This window comes from Nelumbo nucifera, chromosome 8, assembly GCF_055504915.1.
Source record: "Nelumbo nucifera cultivar China Antique chromosome 8, China Antique-T2T, whole genome shotgun sequence".
NCBI lineage: Eukaryota > Viridiplantae > Streptophyta > Magnoliopsida > Proteales > Nelumbonaceae > Nelumbo > Nelumbo nucifera.
Genome location: NC_142656.1, coordinates 18,597,470 through 18,619,291, shown reverse-complemented (window position 1 = coordinate 18,619,291; position 21,822 = coordinate 18,597,470). Strand labels below are relative to the sequence as shown.

Here is a 21,822-nt window from a genome sequence, read left to right as displayed (position 1 = left end):
TTAAAAAATAAGCCCTTATTTTTAAAATAAGAACTTATTTCAGGCTTATTTCCCAAACACCACTAAGTACTTAATGGTGTGGTCATGGCCCAAATAAGCACTCCCAAACATAGTCTAAGATGTTTGATTCTTCTACTTTTGTATGGCTGAAGAGAAGGGGAAGAATAATGTCGATGTGCACTAGAGCATAAGTGATTTGGACTTTTTTTATCAATAACAAATTCACATTATATTAATGAAGAAAATAATTACAGCACTCCAGAGAGATAAAATGACTTAACTCTCCCCAAGAGAACAATAAAAAAGCTTACAATACAGCCCAAAACATTTGGTTGCTTCCCATGATTTGGACTTTATGGGAAGAAAGAAACGCTAGAATCTTCCAAGAGGAGAGAAGCAAGGTGTTTCGACTGCTGCTACAGTAGTCCGAACAGGAAGAGGAGAAGAAGAAGAAGAAGAAGAAGGGTCTGTCGAAAATCAGATAGATTACCCATCTAGTCGACCCCCTTAATCTATATTAGATTCTAATAATGTTTACAAAGACAGAAATGCCCTTACTTAAGTGTGGGGCAAAGTAACTCTAATAACACTGCCACATAAGCAAGTTACTTAATAAACAGAAGAAGACTAAACTACCCCTATTCGGCACATCTTAACACTCCCCCTCAAGCTGGAGAATATATGTCATATAATCCCAGCTTGTTACATAGATAGTTCACTTTCCCTGAGCTTAGAGCTTTTGTAAACAAATCTGCCCACTGGTCATTGGAGCCCACATGTTCTGTATTTATCTCTCTAGCAAGAACCTTCTCTCTCACAAAGTGGCAATCAACCTCTATGTGCTTTGTTTTCTCATGAAAGACAAGATTGGATGAGATATGGAGTGCAGCTTGGTTGTCACAGTACAATCTCATAGGTTTATCCATGTGAAACCCAATTTCTTGTAGGAGATTCCTCAGCCACACTAATTCACAGGTAGTGTGAGCCATGGCCCTATATTCGGCTTCAGCACTACTTCTGGCCACAATCGTCTGCTTTTTACTCTTCCATGTCACAAGATTTCCTCCCAGAAATGTGCAATAGCCTGTAGTAGATCTTCTGTCACTCACTGAGCCTGCCCAGTCTGCATCTGTATACCCAACTACTTCAAGTTTTCCTCCTGGTTTATACAATAGCCCACGGCCTGGAGCTCCTTTCAGATACCTCACAATTCTAAGGACTGCATCCCAGTGAGGTATACGAGGGTTCTACATGAATTGGCTCACCACACTGACTGCAAAGGAGATGTCGGGTCTCGTGATAATCAGATAGTTCAGCTTTCCCACTAGTCGTCTATACCTTCCAGGATCTTCAAATACTTCTCCTGTATCACTGCTCAACTTAACATTTGGTTCCATAGGAGTCTCAGCCGGTTTTGCACCTAACAGTCCTGTTTCTTCCAATAGATCAAGGACATATTTCCTTTGGCACAGATTCACACCTTGCTTTAACCTGGCAACCTCTATTCCCAAGAAATACTTTAATGTTCCAAGGTCCTTTGTTTGAAAATGATTTTGCAGAAATACCTTTAGTTTGCCAATCCCCAAATTATCACTACCAGTGATGACAATATCATCCACATAGACCACTAATAAAATCTTCCCAGCTTCTGAGTCATAGCTGAACACTGAGTGATCAACCTGGCATTGCTTCATTCCAAAACTCTTCACCACTTCGCTGAACTTCCCAAACCAAGCACGTGGAGATTGCTTCAACCCATAAATTGCTTTCTTCAGCTTGCACACCTTACCACCCTCCCCCTGAGCAACAAACCCAGGTGGTTGCTCCATATATACCTCCTCCACTAGATCACCATGGAGGAAGGCATTCTTTATGTCAAGTTGAAGGAGAGGCCAATCATACATAACTGCCAAGGAAATTAGGACACGAACGGAACCAATTTTAGCCACCGGAGAGAATGTCTCCATGTAGTCCACACCATACAACTGTGAGTAACCTTTAGCAACAAGTCTGGCCTTCAGACGCTCCACACTACCATCTGGCAAGTATTTCACAGTATACACCCATTTACAGCCCACAGCATGCTTACCAGGTGGGAGAGCAGAAAGTTCCTCCTCCATTGCCCGCCGCCATCCAGGTGAACTAAGAGCTTCTTGAACATTGTTAGGTATGGAAATAGAAGACAAAAGTGAAACAAACTGGCGATGTGAGGTAGAAAGACAAGATAATGAAACAAAATTGGAAATGGGATGGAGTGTAGAACTACGTTTACCTTTCCGTAAGGCAATGGGTAGGTCAAGGTCTGAAGGTTCAGCAATAGGAGCCATGAGAGGATCCGCAGATGAGGTAGAAGCAGGAGGAGGGGTCGGTGTCGTTCGACGTGTATACACTTGTCGGATCGGTGGTCGTTCAGTGGTGACCTGCACTAGATGAGGAGATGAGTCTACTCCAACAACAGCCTCTGGAACTGAATCACTGACAGGAAGAGGAAGAGGAGGTAAGGGTGAGGACAAGGGTTCTTCATGACTGGAGAAGAAGGGGACAGACTCAAAAAAGGTGACATCAAGGCAGACATAGCACTTTCGGGCAATGGGATTATAACACTTGTACCATTTTTTAGTCCGAGAGTAGCCAAAGAAGACACATTTAATTGAGCGTGCATCTAGCTTGTCTATTCCAGGACTCGGATTATGAACAAAGCACACACAACCAAAGACACGAGGAGTTAATGGAAACGGAGATAAAGTGGGAAACAAGATGGAGAAGGGGGACCGACCATGAAGAATAAAAGAGGGTATCCGATTAATGAGAAAACATGCAGTGAGTACAGCATCACTCCAAAACCGTTTAGAAACATTCATGTGGTGAAGCATAGACCGAGCAATTTCAAGAAGATGACGATTCTTCCGTTCAGCCACCCCATTTTGTTGAGGGGTGAAAGCACACGAGGTCTGATGAATAATGTCATGTTGTTCTAAATACTATTGAAATGAAGTAAGAAAGTATTCACGACCATTATCTGAACGGAGAATTTTGATTGGAACACCAAATTGTGTGCGTATTTCAGCATGGAATATTTGAAAAATGGAAAATAATTCACTTCTTTCTTTCATTAAGTAAATCCATGTCATTCTTGAACAATCATCAATAAAGGAGACAAAATACTTGTACCCATTATAAGACTCTACTTTGATTGGACCCCAAACATCTGAACGAACCAAACAAATTGTGCATCACAAGCACCACAACACAGTCAAATCTGCTGCACCCAGTTCAGACTTGTTTAACACACTTAAGAGGGCATTACACAACCACAAAGAGTTCGGCAAGGTCACTGCATTCTACCTTACACCACTCGGCCACTTACAGCAGCCCTACACCATTCGGCTACTGCACACACAGCCCTTCCTAGGGCAACAGTGAACCTAGTTCTCTAGGTTATAATCAATACTAACAGCTTCTTGTAGGGTTTCTACCCAGAAATATAAGTAACACTAGAAGAAGAGAGAACCGACCTTCCTTTGAGAATATCAATCAACCATTCACTACTGAAGTCACTTTCCTTGTTGAAGAAGGTTATGCGCAGCAGAGAGACAAGCTGTAATGTTTCTGACCTAGGGCGAACCAGTTCCCTCCATTGGCTGACCAGAAACGAAGGTGAAGAGTCACGAACAATGCTGAGGTGCTTTACCAACTGACGTAGGTCAGGAGCATGGCTCTGATACCATGTTTCGACTGCTGCTACAGTAGTCCGAACAGGAAGAGGAGAAGAAGAAGAAGAAGGGTCTGTCGAAAATCTGATAGATTACCCATCCAGTCGACCCCCTTAATCTATATTAGATTCTAATAATGTTTACAAAGACAGAAATGCCCTTACTTAAGTGTGGGGCAGAGTAACTCTAATAACACTGCCACATAAGCAAGTTACTTAATAAATAGAAGAAGACTAAACTACCCCTATTCAGCACATCTTAACACAAGGAAACAAGTTATGGATTGTGTAATGACCAGGGTTATACATTGGCAATTAGCTTTGGATTTATTTTGATAATTCTCCTTTGACGATAATTTGGAGGAACTGGTATACAGTGACTTCTAGTTCAGTGCAGAAGGATAAAATATACTTGACATGGGTACCTCCTCTTGAAGGTTTTTTGAAATTAAAGTTTGATGGGAGTAGCCAAGGTAACCCAGGCCCTTCTGGAATTGGAGGGGTCATAAGAGATAAGGAAGGGAATATAGTGCCACTCTACTCAGGACCGGTGGGAAGTGGAGACTCTTTAAGGGCTTGAACTGTATGCAGTTTTACAAGGTGTTCAGATTACAAATGAGATGAACTTGGAGAATTTGGTGGTTGAAGAGGACTCAAAGGTGGTAGTGGGCTGGCTAAAAGATCTAGATTCAGTGATATGGTGATATAGGGACGAAATGAAGAAGTTGTATAACAAGAACTATGAATCCAGTTATACAATGGGTGAGGAGGGAGGCCAATGCATTAATCTCCTATCAGATTCTACCTCATCAAGTTCTATTTTCTGACCTATCCACTCCTACCTATCTTCCAAATTTCCAAAGCCTCATTGTTCCAATCTTGTATTCTTGCTTTAAAGACCTGAAGCTTTTTGTAAAATCTATAACCTTTCCATCTATACTCTACTTCATCATTCAACCACCACTCCTACACTCTCTTAGCAAAGTTTGGGTGTAATCACATGTTTCCAAACCTAAAGGGGCAAGGTCCACTATTTAACCTCTCACTAACCAATCTAATAGGACAATGGTCTGAAACCAGTATGGGTAGAGCTCTAGTAGTCAACCCCCTTGAACCTTCCCCCCACTCTAGGGAGACCGAAAATCTATCTAGTTAGAGCAAATGGGTTTGGCTTCAAAATTGGACCAAGTAAACCTAGCTTGAAACAAGGGAAAATCCTTTGGATCATAAGATTCCACAAATAAGTTGAATTTACTCATGCTTGTAACAATGTTTTCAACCCACCGTTGACCCGGTCGGCTGAAACATTCGAACCATCACCCCACCAAGATTCTGGGTCCAATTTTAATAAAACACAGAGATAGTCAAAAACCGTTGGCTTGGACAAAACTGTCCAACCCGAACGGTTGGACCGTTCACCCATTCGACCTAGTGACCGAGACACATGTTGCACACTAAATGTGTATGCAAACTTCAAGAAGCCATAACTTTGCACTCTGATGTCCGATTAAGGTGGCTTTTTTTATTTTGGGTAACTTTTCGAGATCCATGCGTCCCAATGCCCTGCTATTTTCGCAGGGAAAAAAAACTTTCTTGGCCTCAAATTGCAAATTTTAATGTTTTTTTACAAATAAAAAATTAAAACTGAACAAAAAACATCAAATAAATATAAGATAAAACACACACACATATATATATGCATATATTACATGTAGAACATAATTATGCATTATTTATTATTTATTGATAAAATACATGTTTATACATGCCTACACACACACACACACCATGCTCTCTCCTAGAGGCCCCTCACTGCTCTCTCCTAGAGGCAGTGAATCTTAGGATTGTTCATCTCATGAGTGAATCTTATGACATTAAAATCTTCCCCCAAACACCATGCTCTCTCCTAGAGGCCCCTGACTGCTGTTGGTTCCTCCTGTAAATCATTTCTTTCGCTACAGGTATTTGGTGCATAAACATTTGTTAGAATTCAAACTAACCCATCCTCTTTCCTCCTCATCTTGATTAAACTCGATAATTGACTAACTAGCTCCTCCAAGCAATTTATCTCCTTAGTTCTCCATAAGGTAAAAATTCCCCCTGAAGAACCCCAAAAAGGAGTTGTTGCCTAGATTATTCCCCTAGATGATCAAATACTCCTTACCCATCTTCTGTCCACTACAAAAACTATTAATTCTTGGAGCATAACTATATTTGGCTTTTCTTTTCTGAGCAATTCTTTTATGATTCTCCTTTTTTCAAGCTCCCTAAACCTCTGATGTTCCAACTAATTATCTTCATAAGTAACTACAACTTTCAAACCCTTTTCCACTTCAAACATCTAATTACCTTCTCTTCTCCTTTTCCTTGTTTGAGTACAGCCCTTGTCATAACCCACTTCAAACACCTAATTACCACTTTTTTATTGATAGGAGTTTTAACAAAACTTTGTAAAAAAATGAACTAATGTAATAATAGAGGATAGGTTCCAAACCAAACATGCAGTGTCCAGTTTGCTAATACAATTACCATACAACAAAAGTATATGCCTATTGCTACTACTCGTGTGCCATTCTTGATAAATAATAGGAATAGGTATACAAAGCAAAAGAAGGAAACAAATAGATACATAGCCCCATCAAATGAGTGAAGACACAAGAGCTATAACAAGCTCAATATCAAATCCAACTCATAACATCCAATAGCAACAGAGTCAATAACAATGGGCTACAACCAAATCAAAATCTTCAATAAAATTCATCTAGATATAAGTCTATAACCCATCTTTGGCAAGCTTAGCTGCTATAGCATTGGCAGCTGTAGTCCTCCATCTAAATGACATGTGAAAGTTGGAAGCCAAGATATGTGCTTCCTAATGGGAACCTACAAGGCTTGTCCAAATGCATCAAACCAATCCCATCCATCTCCATTTAGGACACTACCCCTTTTACTGAACAGGGATATTTGAAAACTCTGGAAACAGCACTGAACATATAGAAAAAAGAGCCAAAAGCAAGTCCAGAACAAATGCGGCAAAGAAATCGGTGGAGAAATGGGAATTATGGTGCCTATTGCAAAGAACCATATGAAAAACATGGAAAATGATTATTCAAGAAATTTTTCTGATTCCAAATACAACTTTAGATTGTTCTCTATGGGGTCCAAAACAAACAAAATATGGTGAGCTCAACTCAACTATTTGTTGTCAGTTTAACAGCATACAATGAAGTAATAAGTTTCTTTTCTAGCTATTCCCGTCTCTATCGACAGCAAAGGGAGAGGAATCACCTCGCATAGAATCGAAAACATCTCCCTCGGACTACAAGTCGATAAAAGGTGATCAATTACACTTCCTGCAATCTCCCGGCATTTATCTGATATGCCAGAGAACTTAGCCACTGCCTTTGGCAACTCAAATGATAGGGCATCGACAACCGCCTGCAACGATAAAGAGCCCAGATAAGCTGATAAGGAGGACAAAAGGTATCAACTACCAATAGACCAAACGCAGTCAACGATGAAGATAGACAAACCTGGTCCAACGAAGGAGATGAAATGTAGCGGTGGATCTCTGTAAGAACTTCCACTGCATCTTTCTCCTTCGAATCGTCTCCATTATCTAGTCCAGATTCAGCGGTATCGCAGACGGAACCGAGAAAGTCGACAACTGCTTGAACGCCCTTTGTGGACTCGTCATAATCTCCGGTTTCGACGGACTGATAAAAAAGAGTAACTATGAGATGGTGAACCGAAAACGACTAACAAAGCAAAACACAGAAAACTCGGAGTGCTTACTTTGGAGCATCTGTTGAGGGTTTCTTGAAGGCAAAGCAGGAGAGGAGGATGAGCAGTGGAATCGCGTATATGTACTCTATGCAAAACGATCTCGTCAGGTCCCTCCACAGACATTTCTGTTTTCCGGGAGTTGAAGTAGAATCGTAGAAGTTCAGACCAAAGTTGAGACTTTGAGTTGAGAGAAACCAGAGTTGAGACTCTGAGCGGCGGCAACAAACCAACAGTCCCCCGTCGGTGCCCCTGATTCGAGAGAAGTCGTAGGAGGTTGAGAAACAGTGAAGCCTGCAACTGCATGCGAAGAACCACCCTTCTCGCAACGATCCCCCAAAGGAGCAATGGTGGTGGACCAATACACTTTCCGGTGCAATTTCATCGGCTCTTTTGTTTGCGGTGCAATTTCGTTTGCACTACAAGGTGTAAAAATCAAGAGAGTGAAAAATTACACTCAAACAAACAAAAAATAATTATGCATTTCAGAAACTATTTATATTAGTAATTAAGCACATGCTTTGCACTTGAAAAACTTTTTTTCATATTGATTACTTGAAAAACTGAAAATTAACAAAAGTAACAATATGATTAAAAATAAATTTAAATATTTATTATTCAATTATGACATTATGTGTTTCTTTAAAAAGGTTGGATCATTGACCCACCATCTAAATAAAAAAAATAACATTGTTTTTGGATTATTAGTTTTAAATTAAAGAAAATTATAGTCATAGCCAGCTATACATTTAAAATTAGGCTGGCAACAATCACGTAAGCCTTTGATGACATTGCAAGGGTTTTTATAATTTGAAATGTAGAGCCGATTGTCAGAGTTTTGTTTGTTTCTGAAACAACATGCAACCTAATTTTATATGTACAACCAACTTTGACTATAATTTTCCCTTTAAATTATATATTTCATTTAAATTATATAAAATATTTTTTACTTATCACATTTAATATTTTTGTATGTCTATGGTATCATTTGACTCAAACCACTAACCTACCATCTAAAAATAAAAATTGTTTGATTTCTAGGTTGATAAAATTATTTCTTATGTATAAAACTTATTTTTATTCAAAATAATGAACAATATTAGAGATGTACCCAATATTTCATTTTTTATAAATATATAACATTAGATATGTGCCTAAAATTTTCTATATCTTATGTATAAACCACTAACTCACAAAGCACACCTCACACCGACCACACAACATGTATCAGTCGTGCACTTGAAATATCTCTCTTGATAGTAAATCCGGTGGGAGATTAAAGAAGAAGAAGAGGAGAAGAGAAGAAAAGAGAAGAGGAGAAAGAAGAGAAGGAGAAGGAGAACAGGCGGCTCCAACTTCATTATAATATATAGGACGAAAAATATAGGAAAAGAAAATGACCATTGTGCCCCTACTATAAGTTAAGTACAATAACCAGAAAAAATAAAAACACTTTAATCATCCAAACCGACGCTAATAAAATAAAATCAATTTTTCTCAACACTCCCCCTCAAGTTGGAGCATAAATGTCAATAATGCCCAACTTGTCATAGAAATCATTATGCCGCACATGATGAAGACATTTGTGAAGATGTCTGCAAGTTGTTATTCTGAGCAAAAACATATGGGGTGCACACTTCTCCATTCACAAGTTTCTCTCTAATAAAGTGCTTGTGCACTTCAATGTGTTTCGTCTTATAATGTAAGACTGGATTAGCTGCAATGTTGATAGTAGCCTTATTGTCGCAATAGAGTGACATAGGGTTGCTAACTGCAAAACCCAGTTTACCTAATAGATTTCTTATCCACCACACTTTGCTTCTTACTTCACCATTCAATAAAGCATTTTTTATGTCCAATTGGTGAAGTTCCCAGTCAAGATTTGATGCCAATGAAAAGAGAATCCTGATGGAGTTCATATTGGCTACTGAAGCAAAAGTCTCTGCATAGTCCACTCCATATACTTGTGTAAAACCTTTTGCCACTAGCCTGGACTTGTACCTTTCAACAGTTCCATCAGCCTTGTGTTTCACTATGAACACCCACTTGTAACCCACTAGTTCCTTCCCTTTAGGAAGATCCACCAAATCCCAAGTGTCATTTTTGCGTAATGCATCAATCTCTTCCTTCATTGCATTTGTCCATCCAGGTTTGGATAAAGCTTCTGTTACATTCTTAAGAGCGGGGATACTATCAACAGAGGAGAGGAAAGCACAATATGAAGATGAAATATGGTCATAGGACACAAAGTGAGAGATAGGATGATTAGTGGTACAAGATCTAACACCTTTTCTCTTAGCAATAGAAACATCAAGATCATCAAAAATAGGGGAACCAACATTGAGAGGAACAGGCATATCAATAGGAGCAAATGTACCTGGCTGATGAGAAGGATCAACCTCCGGTGAAACCGATGATGTTGGTTGCATAGTGTCAGGTTCCATGACTCTTGAACTCTGCTGGCTTTTGTGGTGGCGAAGAAAGACACAGAATAGAGGAGGTAATTGAGTCTGAGCATGTTTCTCCTCAACCCTACTCTCCCCCTGAGGATAAACTGATAAGAAAGGTTGATTATCAAAGAAGGAAGCGTCGATTGAGACATAGTACTTGTGAGAGGTGGGATCATAGCAACGATAACCCTTTTGAGATAAAGGGTAACCAAGGAAAATATAAGGAATAGCATGAGGATCAAGTTTACCTTGAGTAGGTGACAAGTTAGGAACAAAGCAATGACACCCAAAAACACGCATTGAAATGGGGGACAATGGAGCTGTAAGAAACAGAAGCTGATATGAGGCCTTATACTCTAGTAACCGAGATGGCATACGGTTGATGATGTACGTAGCACACAGAACAACACCCATCAAAAAATGTTTCAGAATATTCATATGGATTAGCAAGCCATGAGCTACTTCGAGAAGATGACGGTTTTTTCTTTCAGCGACACCATTTTGTTGGAGTGTCCTAGCACAAGAGCTTCGTTGAAGTGATTCACTCGAAGCAAAGAATTTCGTGAGATCACTATGGAAGTATTCATTTGCATTATTCGATTGGAAAATATGGATTTTGGTTTGGAACTGAGTGAATACCATGCGTTGAAAGTCTTTCACAATTTTAGGCACTTCATCTCTATATTGCATAGGGTAAACCTAGGTGTATATGGAGTAATCATCGATCAATGTAATGAAGTGCTTATATCCAGCCTCAGTAGGTAGAGTAACAGGGCCCTAAACATTAGAATAAACAATATGAAACAAAAATTTTGATATTTTATTTCTCAAAGGAATAGAGCTTCTACAATGTTTACTCGATTGGCATGTCTGACACTGCAACTGACTCACTGACAAAGACTCAAACAACTTTGGAAACATAACTTTTAATGACTCAAAAGAAAGATGACCAAGACGACTATGCCATAAATAGGCTTGATTCTCACTAGACGAACTCAAGGACTCTATAGCCACAACTCCCACACGTAGAGACCATCCACCATGCTTCCTCTACCAATCGTCTTCCCCGAAGCCAAATCCTAAAACACACGTGAAGACGAAAAAAAAAGTAACTGAACAGTTTAAGGAGTGAATAACACTACTAATGGAAAGCAAATTTATAGGTAATTTTAGAACATGTAGTACATTAGAAAGGGTAAGGCCGAGTGGGAGAGATATGGTTCCTTGGTCGGCTATGGTGGAGAAAGAGCCATCAACTAGTCTCACATTATCTCTCCTAGAGAGAAGATTGTATGACTATAATAAATTTAACTTACCGGTCATGTGGTTTGAGTCTCCATAGTCAATTACCCAAGGGGAATCAGAGGTATGAGATGACGCATGGAAGGCAGTGGGGGTGTTACTTGATGTAGATGCAAAAAAGGTAGAAGGAGTAGGACCATAATCCATCTAGCGAAAAGTCCTACCATATAATTCCAAATGGTCACGGAAGGAGTTGATGATCTCTTCCTTAGGGTCAGAACTGGGATGTCTTTCATGAGTTATCATGGGACTAGTCTCTTGAGATGCCATATTAGCTGAGTTATATTTTTTTTTATTATGTTGACTTGGTTTCTTGCCCTGATCAATTGTTGATGTCTTACCCAAATCCTCTGCCCATTTAGGTTTTCCATAGAGATCCCAACATGTATCTCTGGTGTGTCTTGTCTTCTGGCAGTGAGTGCACCAAAGTTACTCTTATCATCTGTTCTCTTTTGAGAGTCACCCTTTTTAAAAACACTTCCGACATTAGTATCTGAACTTCTTCGAACAGCTAGGGTGACTAGCTCCCTCTCTGTACAATTCATCACATTTCTTCTATTATCTTTTGACTGAACTAAGGCATAAACCTCCTAAACTAATGGCAAGTCTTTACTTTCCAAGATCTGCACCCTGATGGACTCATATGAAGGATTCAGCCTCAAGAGGAAGGCAAATACTCATTGTTGAGATACAAGTGATTTGTATGCCTTTGCATCTTCATTACACTTCCAATTTACATTCTGATAGTGACAAGCTCTTTCCATATCAATGTCAGATTCGAATAGTACACCGAGGGACTCATTTCCCCCCGCTTGCAAGTGGACAATTCAGTTTGCAGTTGGCATATCTTGGCATAGTGTCTCTGCTCTGAATAGGTGGACTTTGCTTGTTCCCATATTTCACAAGAAATTTTGGTCCACATAAATGTCTTTCTCACTTGTGGCAGCATGGAAACCAAGAGTCATGACATCACCATACTATTTTCTTGGTTCCATCTATCATATTCAACACTTTCGCTCTTCGGTTCCTTTACTTTCCCATTGATGTATCCTATTTTTCCTTTAGCAATGATGTAGAATTTTATTCCCCTAGACCATTCAAGGTAATTCAGACCATCAAAGGGAATAACAGCCATGGGGAAACTCATATCCATTCCCCCATTTACTCAATTTTGACTTCCAGAAATCCCTAAAGTAGCAGAATTCTCAGACAACATGGTCAACACAAAATTTTTTGATCTAAAACCTCAATTTAGGATCCCTCCTTATATCAGAACAAAGAGCTCCACACACAACAAGTGATTAATCCACACACACATTTCAGTTTTGGACTTAATCTATGCACATGCACCAATTTCTAGGAAAAAACAATATGATAAATCTAATTTTCAGACCAATACGGAATAACAGTCCTAGCCAACTAGTTTTCCAGAGGTTCTACAAGCATTAATCACTAAGAGGGATCCTTACACACATGATATCAAGCTAACAAATAGAGAAAACAGGTCATACGTGACCTACAACCACCTTTCACATGTACAGGATCACACGATCCAAAACAAACAGAGGGATAAACCTCACAAGGGTCTACTGACATTCAGTGGTTCAGAACCATTTGCTTTCCTCTTGGCACACGACCAAGGGAAGAAAAAGAAAAGAAAAATAATAGGGTTGTACCAGTTGCAGATTTGATTCGATCAACCTAGATTTACTCCTTTGTTCTGCCCAGATTCAGTAGCTTGGAGAAGACACTTGATCTGATTTGGTTAACCCAGATTTACTCCTCTGTTCCGCCCAGATTCAACAATATGGAGAAGACACTTGTTCACCCGGATTCAATGGCCATGCTCTAATACCATCTTTACAGTAAATCCAGTGGGAGATTAAAGAAGAAGAAGAGGAGAAGAGGAGAAGAGAAGAAAAGAGAAGAGGAGAAAGAAGAATTAGAGGCAATGGAACAGGCAGCTCTAGCTTCATTATAATATTATAGGGCAAAAAATATATGAAGGGAAATGGCCCTTGTGCCCCTACTATAAGTTAAGTACAATAATAAAAAATAAAAATAAAAGATGCCTTAATCATCCAAATAGACCCTAATAAAATAAAATCAATTTTTTTCAACAATCTCGTACTTGTAAACTTTTAATTCAAGGGGAGATGTTCCAGATGCACATCTGAAACATGCTATGAGGTCGGTGTGAGGCGCGCTCTATGAGGAGTAGATTCAATCTCTCCCTCAGCCAACCCCACTTACGTAACATGCTTAGCATGCCCTGCCTACCATCCCGCCTAGATCACCTACCTTTGACCTAGCCAAGCGCGCATAGCCTCTACCTCCCTCCATAATGTTTATCATCTATTACCTTCACCTCTATACTTTTAAAGACCATATGTTAAGGGGAACGGGATCTACTCCTCACAAATGGGAACCTCACAGGCACATCTACCGTGCATTACGAACACCTCCCGTGAATAATAACTTATAAGTATGGGAGATGTTCCCAATGCATGGTAGGATGTGCATGTGAGGTCGGTGTGAGGAGCAGATCTGGTCTCATGTTAAGGAAGAGGGACGTTATGGAGAATCCAGATGCACATCATTGTCCTACATATCCACCCACCTAGTGTGCCTAGCCTTGTTTGGGAATTTTGTTGAATACATAGGGTTTTCTCAATGCACCCTTTAAAATATTAGTTCATATATATACCAAAAAAGGTCTAAATATCTAAATGCATAGGAAATTCAAAAACAACAATAAAGGGCAAACAAAGGATCAAACAAAAATGATACTAACTTGGAGGTCTTGAAATGGTCTCCCTAGAGATTATAAAGTTTGTACTCTTTGGTATGCTTGTAAAAGGCAGTGAATGCAAATGACATTAAATCAGACTAGAGATCCGACATTAAAAATGACCAAACAAAATTAGCTTAGAGGTCTGAATTCCCATTAAAAAATGACTTGCTATTAAGGGGAATCTTCATTTTCAAATCTACAAGGACTGAAAAATACAAATTTCATTGTTATCATTGGAGTTGAAGAGTAGTACATTAAGGTTTGATTCATGGTGAAGAAGACGACGAACAATAGTTTTACCATGTCAATGTTTTCTCAATTGAATAAGTGAGTGGTATATTTAAAATCATCCTCTAGCTAAAGATTTAAACCATACTAATGCCTCAATATGGTTCCATTAATATTGAAAAACTAATTAGTGAAAAAGGTCTTTTTAAGCCAAAAGGAAAATTTCATTAACCCCCCCCCCCCCGCTCAAAAAAAAAAGCTACATCTCGTTTGAGATCGAAACATGGGAGTATCAGACCAGGTCATGGAATGGTTATGCTTAGCAACATATTGAGATAGCCTATGGGCTACTTTATTATAAATACTAGATGTGTAATAAAGAGAGCAAACTTGAAACATGGAAATAAAGGGATGACAATCAGTGATAACAGTGTGAAGGTGCCAAGGAGGATCCCGATCAAACTTAAAGAAGATATCAGCATCTTTTTGGGATCAATGACTTTGGGCCCGTTTGATGCGTCTTTTTGGGAAGATCTTCTGGTAGCTCGAACAGTTAAAAGACGCATTAAGCTTTTGTATGAAGATCTGAGCAGCCTGAAGCACGTTTGGTAGACGCATGTCTTTCCATGTGTATTTTCGTGTTTTCTGCATGAGAATAAAACGCGAAAGACGCGAAAAGCTTCATTTGGAGCTTCCCAAAATGGGCTTTTCGCGTTTTTTCGGCACTCTATCTTTTGGCAGCTAGATATTCCACATGCCAAACAGAAATAAACTGAAAATCATTCTGCTCGACTTGTAAACAGCCAAAAGACCACGACTTTATTAAGGGTCCATGAACCATCAATATTTATTTTGATCACATTTACACCAACATGGGATATCACTAGTAGAAGGATTGGTAGAAGACCTTAATTCTTGAGTTGGAGCATTATTGTATTTAAGAATATCACTGACATGTGCTTGGATCGAGTTAACAACATAGGCTAGACAAAACTTGGCATTCTTGAAGATAACCTTGTTGCATCTGCCAAATGTACCACATTGAAATTGCACCCAGTTCAAAAATAGAAATTGGGAGTGTAAACAGGTGTGTTAAAGTTTCATCACTTTCTTTGCATAACCTGCAAGGTGGGTCAACACCATGAAACCTTGTTGCCATTTCAGCACTAGTTGGAATTGCATTCATAATACACCTCCAAATAAACACTTTAATATATGAGGGATAAGCATCTTAGAACTCTAGAATCTCTTCCGACTAAGCCCATTACAAAGTAAACGAGCATTCGAAGCTTCACACTTTTGTGATAATAACTTATATCCTGAGTTACAGGTGTAATTTCCTTGAGGGGTAAATCTCCATATCAGCTTGTCTTCATTTACATTTCCAAAAGTAGGAAATAATCCATTGGATGGGTCGATTAACATGGCAACCTTATAACTGGTATTGTTCCAGTTTTCTTGGTTTTTCCAATGAAAAATCATCAACCCATGTATCAACAAATAAGCCATTGGAAATAATCCATTTCCAACCTTTTCCATAAAAGGTTCCCCTTTCAAATATTTATTTTTGAGAGTTAAGGCCCACAAGGAATTTTCTTCTTTTAGAAATCTCCATACTAATTTAAAGAGAAATGCCTTGTTCATTAATTCAATTATTCTTAGACCAATAAAACCTTTATCTAAAGGATGAAGGAAAGAATGCCAAGCCTTTTGATAAACAATCGTCTTGTTACTAGGTTTACCCCACCAAAGATCTCTACAAATAGCTTCTATTTCCTTGCACACACCCTTCAGAATTAAGCTTGCTGCCACATGGTACATAGAAGAGCATGTAAGGTTGACCTGATAAGAGTGATCTTACATGCATGGGATAACACATCTGCCTTCTAGCCTTTTAACTTTGATATCAATTTATCAATAATGAGATTCCAAGAGGATACCCCTCTAGATGTGTTGAATAGAGGACTGCCCAAATAAGTATCATCTTTATTAATTTCTGCAACTCCGAGATCATTTATAATGCTTGTCTTTACCAATTCAACCACATTCTTACTAATGTGAATTGATGACTTTGCAAAGTTAATTTGTTGGCTTGACAAAAGGTAGACAAAATCTCTTTAATCTCTCTGGCTTTCCCAATATCTATTTCCCCAAAGATAAGAATATCATCTGCAAAAAGAAGGTAATTTAACCTTTCATGAGAATTGCATATTCTGAAACCTTTAAATTCCCCAGTCCGGAGTGCATTAGTCAACATTCTAGAGAGGATTTCAAGATAGATGATAAAGAGGTAGGGTGACAGAGTATTACGGTCTGACACAGGCTTAGCCTTGCCTACGCTTGGCAGGCTTACGTTAGGGACATCACCGTCATTTTCGCCTGTAAGATTTTTAGGAGAATTGATGTTATCTTCAAGCAGACCACCAAAAGCTTAACGTACTTTTCGAGAAGGGGTGGTCGACCTCCTTGGGTGCCTAACCTTGGCACTCCTAGACCTTCATCCCTTGCGAGGTGGCCCTGGTTAACGGCTAGCATGGCTACCAGGGTTCCTCATGGGCGCACACTTGCTCATGGGGACAATATTGGACCGGCACTGCGCTACCGACGCTCAAGGGAGGCTTGGCATGCCGGCCTGGCTCAAGCATGGCCTTTCACCACGCCAGTCCCTTGCCCAAGCTGAGTGAGCTACCCCATTGCCTCTACCGCACGGGTGTGTTCCGGCCCAAGCGGTTGCCTTTCATCAGGGCACACAGGTGCCTGTCATCATCGGCATACATGAGACCCTTCACATCGATGCCAAGTCACCTCATTGGCGCACAGTCGCCTTGCATTATGGTTGTCCCCCTTTAGCACGTAAGTGGCGCCTCCCATGGATCAGTCTGAGCCAGGAGAGTTCCCCGGCCATTGGACTTGAGGTCATGATCCAGTGCTACTGACTTTGATGGAGCCATCCCATCGGGCAACTCCTAGCCTCTAAGCGCATAAAGGCTTGTCCTGACCTACCTTGGCCTGGACGCTGCACGAGTTTATTCCGCTGTAGAACTACCCCCGTGACAGTTGGTATCAGAGCGAGCTAGCTAATTACAGCCGCATTTGGTTTTCAACAGATTAGCCTAGAGCCAGTTGAAGCGGTCATTACGACAAGTAGCACATTGTGGGGTGCGGTCCCTAGGCACTTCCACCTAGGATCGAGCATATTTCTTATCAGGCCTGGCAAGAGGCCATTCATTGTTCGTGTCCCCATTCCAATGACCCTAAAACAACTTCCCTTGCGGGGACAGACGCATTGGTTGTTGTCCTCATGCGGGGGCAGACGCATGAGCCTTGTTAGGAATGTGGGTACACTAGCTGTTGGAGCATGACGGCCCTGCATCGGCATGGTATTCGGAGGACATGCTCAGTTCACAGGTGGATCACTTGCAACAGCAACAACTCATCACCAGGCGAGTGCATGTTCGACAGCTCATGGGTGACGCATGAGCCTTGTTAGGAATGTGGGTACACTAGCTGTTGGAGCATGACGGCCCTGCATCGGCATGGTATTCGGAGGACATGCACAGTTCACAGGTGGATCACTTGCAACAGCAACAACTCATCACCAGGCGAGTGCATGGTCGACAGCTCATGGGTAAAAGTTGCCACACTCGCGTTCAAAGCGGTCAGGTCTCCTTGAGGCAGCAGCAGTGGGGCCCCCTCGGAGTGAAGATGTAGCCCGAGTCGGCGAGGTGAAGCGTAGTTTCGAGGGCCCAGAGAGCATAAGCCATGGCTAGGTTTGAGTAACTCGAATCGGCGAGGTGAAGTCTGCAGGCCAACATGGTGAAAGGGTACCCAGGTCATCGCCAACATGAGGAGTAGACCTATCAGCGTGTTCGGTAGCATCACTGAAAAGCTACCAAGAAGATGGTTGAGCCTTGAGGTAAGATGATACATGGGGCGGACCTCCGCGAAGCACCACACACATTTCTTCGAGGGCCCTTCTTTCATAGTTCAACGACATAGCCATTGCGCGGTTTGAGTAACCTCAACACTGGGAGGTGAAGTCCAGGCAGGCCGGCATGGTGAAATGGTTCCATCCCCATAAATGGACACCAATATAGGCGAGACCCAGGTTGGCCAGGCGAGCCCTGGAACTGGTAGAAGAGTGGATGGCGCGCGACACAGACGCCCATTTACGGAAGGAGTCATTGTCGAGGACGACAATGAATTGAGTGGGGGAGCTTGTTACGGTCTGACACAGGCTTAGCCTTGCCTATGCTTGGCAGGCTTACGTTAGGGACATCACTGTCATTTTCGCCCGTATGATTTTTGGGAGAATTGATGTTATCTTCAGGCAAACCACCAAAAGCTTAACGTACTCTTTGAGGTGGGGTGGTCGACCTCCTTGGTTGCCTAACCTTGGCACTCCTAGACCTTCATCCCTTGCGGGGCGGCCCTGGTTAACGGCTAGCATGGCTACTAGTGTTCCTCATGGGCGCACACTTGCTCATGGGAACAGTGTTGGACCGGCATTGCGCTACCGACACTCAAGGGAGGCTTGGAATGCGAGCCTGGCTCAAGCATGACCCTTCACCACGCCAGCCCCTTGCCCAAGCTAAGCGAGCTACCCCGTTGCCTCTAGCGCACGGGTGTGTTCCGGCCCAAGCGGTTGCCTATCATCAGGGCACACAGGTGCCTGTCATCATCGGCATACAGGAGACCCTTCACATCGGTGCCAAGTCACCTCATCGGCGCACAGTCGCCTTGCATTATGGTTGTCCCCCTTTAGCACGTAAGCGACGCCTCCCATGGACCGGTCTGAGCCAGGAGAGTGCCTCGGCCATTGGACTTGAGGTCATGATCCAGTGCTATTGACTTTGGTGGAGCCATCCCATCGGGCAACTCCTAGCCTCTAGGTGCACAAAGGCTTGTCCTGGCCTACCTTGGCCTAGACGCCGCACGAGTTTCTTCCGCTGTAGAACTACCCTCGTGACAAGAGGGCATCATTGTCTCAACCCTCTTTGCGGCTGGATTGATTTGCTGCAACTACCATTGATAATGACTTTCATGGACTTCGAAGCAATGCAAAATTGAATAAGGGAACAAAAAGTTTCAGAAAAGCCGAGCAGTTGCATACACCTGATAAGAAAAGGCCATTCAACATGATCGTATGCAATTGAAAGATCAATTTTTAATAAGAAATTGCCTTTGCTAGATTTGTTTTTATGCATAGAGTGGATGATTTCTTTGGCAATGACAATGTCATCCAAGATTTGTCTTCTAGACATAAAAGGATTATGATATAGGGATATCATTTTTTACAAAAGTACTTTCAACCTCCCAGCAAGGAGCTTTGTTACCACTTTGTATGTAATGTTGGCCACGTAGGCCTGCAAGTTGGGCCGGGTTAGGTCGGGTTAAGGCCAAACCTAGCCCAACCCTACGTTTTAAACCCCCAACTCAACCTTCAACCGAATCTACCCAACCCTAACCCTAACTAAATTCCTTCAACCCTAACCCACCCCAACTCAACCCGATGTTGACTTCGGGCTAGGCCCAACCTAACCTTGTTCCCATCCCTTAAAATCTCATAAAGCTATTTAATCTCAAATGTTAACTCAATTTTCACTATATATATATATATATATTATTCCTATGTTTTATTAGTATTTGTTTGTTGATGTTTTTATTGGTTCTTTTAGTACAAAATTCAAAAAAAAAAGAGTGTTTGAAATGACTACAGTTTATTATGAGCTATGATATATCTTTTATGTGAGGCAAACATTAGAGAGGAGATGAAGAATAAAATATTAAAAAAACCTAAAATATGTTATTAAGGTTTTAGTCTTTTCATTTGGTATTAAGTAAAGTGATTATCTTAAAAGAAAGACATTATAGTATGTAGTGAGGGCTATACAACTATCGTACATCTAAACAAATCAATGTATGATATATAATATATAAAACATATATTTATATATGACATATACTATATAGTTGGGTTCGGGTTTGGGTCGGATTGCCCAACGGATCAACCCTAACCCAACCCGAAAATAAAGTCGGGTTCATGAATTTCAACCCTAACCTTAACCCAAGCATCAACCTATGACCCAACCCCAACCCAAAATTCAAGCCAACCCGGCCCAAGGTGCAGCCTTACGGCCAAGCCTATAGGTTGGAAGTCAATGGGGAGCTCTGGTCTCTTCTTTTTTGGAATAAGCATCAAAAGAGTGTATCGTTAATTGAAGAGATAAGAGAAGAAGCCCCTAATAAAATCACAAAAATCCTCTCCAAGGATGTCCCAGCTGTTTTAGTATAAATAAATCATGTAATCCGTCAGGCCCAAGAGCTTTAAGAAGAGCAATATTGTTTGGGATGGAGTAAAGAAAATTATTTTCAGCGGTATTAACCACAGATTCAAGAAGAGCAGAATCCATATCAGCAAAATGGCAATGAATGGAGGAGAAGTATAGTACTATATGCTCCTCGATTGCTTTAGGTTCTGAAGTCCAAGAGTCACTGTTGTCCTTTAACCAGTTGATACTATTTTTCCTCCTTGTAGAAGCAGTGATATGAAAATAATGGGTATTGCGGTCTCCGTGATTCAACCAATCACACCGGGAGCGTTGCTTCCGGTATATATTTCCTCTCTATCATACTGCAATTCTAATTCCTTCTTCTTCCGGACTTTTCTTCAGCTATGGCATTCTCATCCATGTCACCTGATTGAAGAAATTCAATCCTTTTTTCGTAATTCATCAATCTTTGACTTGAATTGGAGGGCATATCTATACCATTTTATTAATTATTAGTATTAACTGCATTTTTAATTAATACAATATTTTTATTAATTAATTAAAATTATTTATTAAAATACTGAAGTTATTAATTAATAGTATTTTTAATTAATATAGTAACATTTTTAATAATTATAGTATTTTAATCAATTAACATTATTTATTAAATATAATTTTTTATTAATTATAGTATATTAATAATTAGCCATATTTTACAGTATTTTCAATAATTGCAGTATTTATTAAAAACATTAATATTTTTATTAATTCATTAATTAATAGTTTTATCTTAAATATTATTTAAATAATATTTGAAACTGTAAGTAATATAATTACATTTTAAACCGTAATTAAAAGTAATTATATTTATTTAAATATAATTTGAGCTGTAAATAGCAGAAAATTACATTTAATGAACAGAAATTAACCAAAAATAAAGTACCAATAATTTTGTCATATTTACCAAAAATTATCCAAGAAATTGCCAACAATGGATTAACATGATTTCTAATAAATATGAAAAATTACCAAAAATTAAAAACTATAACCATTAAAATTACTTTTTGAAAATACGTACTAATTATCAATAATCTCCAAGAAACAAATGTAATTAGTTTATAGCGTATTTAAAATACATTTATTTATTCGTATAAATTATAAATTATATAATTTAAACATTATAATATTTGCCTAAAATGATCTTAGATCATAGTGTCACAATGGAAAATAGAAAAAAATGTATTTCCATTATTTCACTTTCACTCAAAGCACGGGTCTCTA

The 21,822-nt window shown here is 39.9% G+C and overlaps 1 protein-coding gene across 3 annotated transcripts in view; it reads right to left on the bottom strand.

Annotated features, from left to right (window-relative positions):
* The window catches only part of ALF4 (aberrant root formation protein), a 60,213-nt gene extending 52,317 nt beyond the window's left edge, over positions 1-7,896 (bottom strand). For all 3 annotated transcript variants that reach the window (XM_010246485.3, XM_088893605.1, XM_019196158.2), the window contains exons 1-3: positions 7,508-7,896; positions 7,246-7,428; positions 7,001-7,150 (exon numbers count right to left, since the gene is read on the bottom strand). In XM_010246485.3, the coding sequence (XP_010244787.1) occupies positions 7,001-7,150; positions 7,246-7,428; positions 7,508-7,801 (627 nt within the window). In that variant the 5' untranslated portion in view covers positions 7,802-7,896. The remainder of the gene's footprint in view (positions 1-7,000; positions 7,151-7,245; positions 7,429-7,507) is intronic.
* Between the last annotated feature and the right edge of the window lie 13,926 nt (positions 7,897-21,822).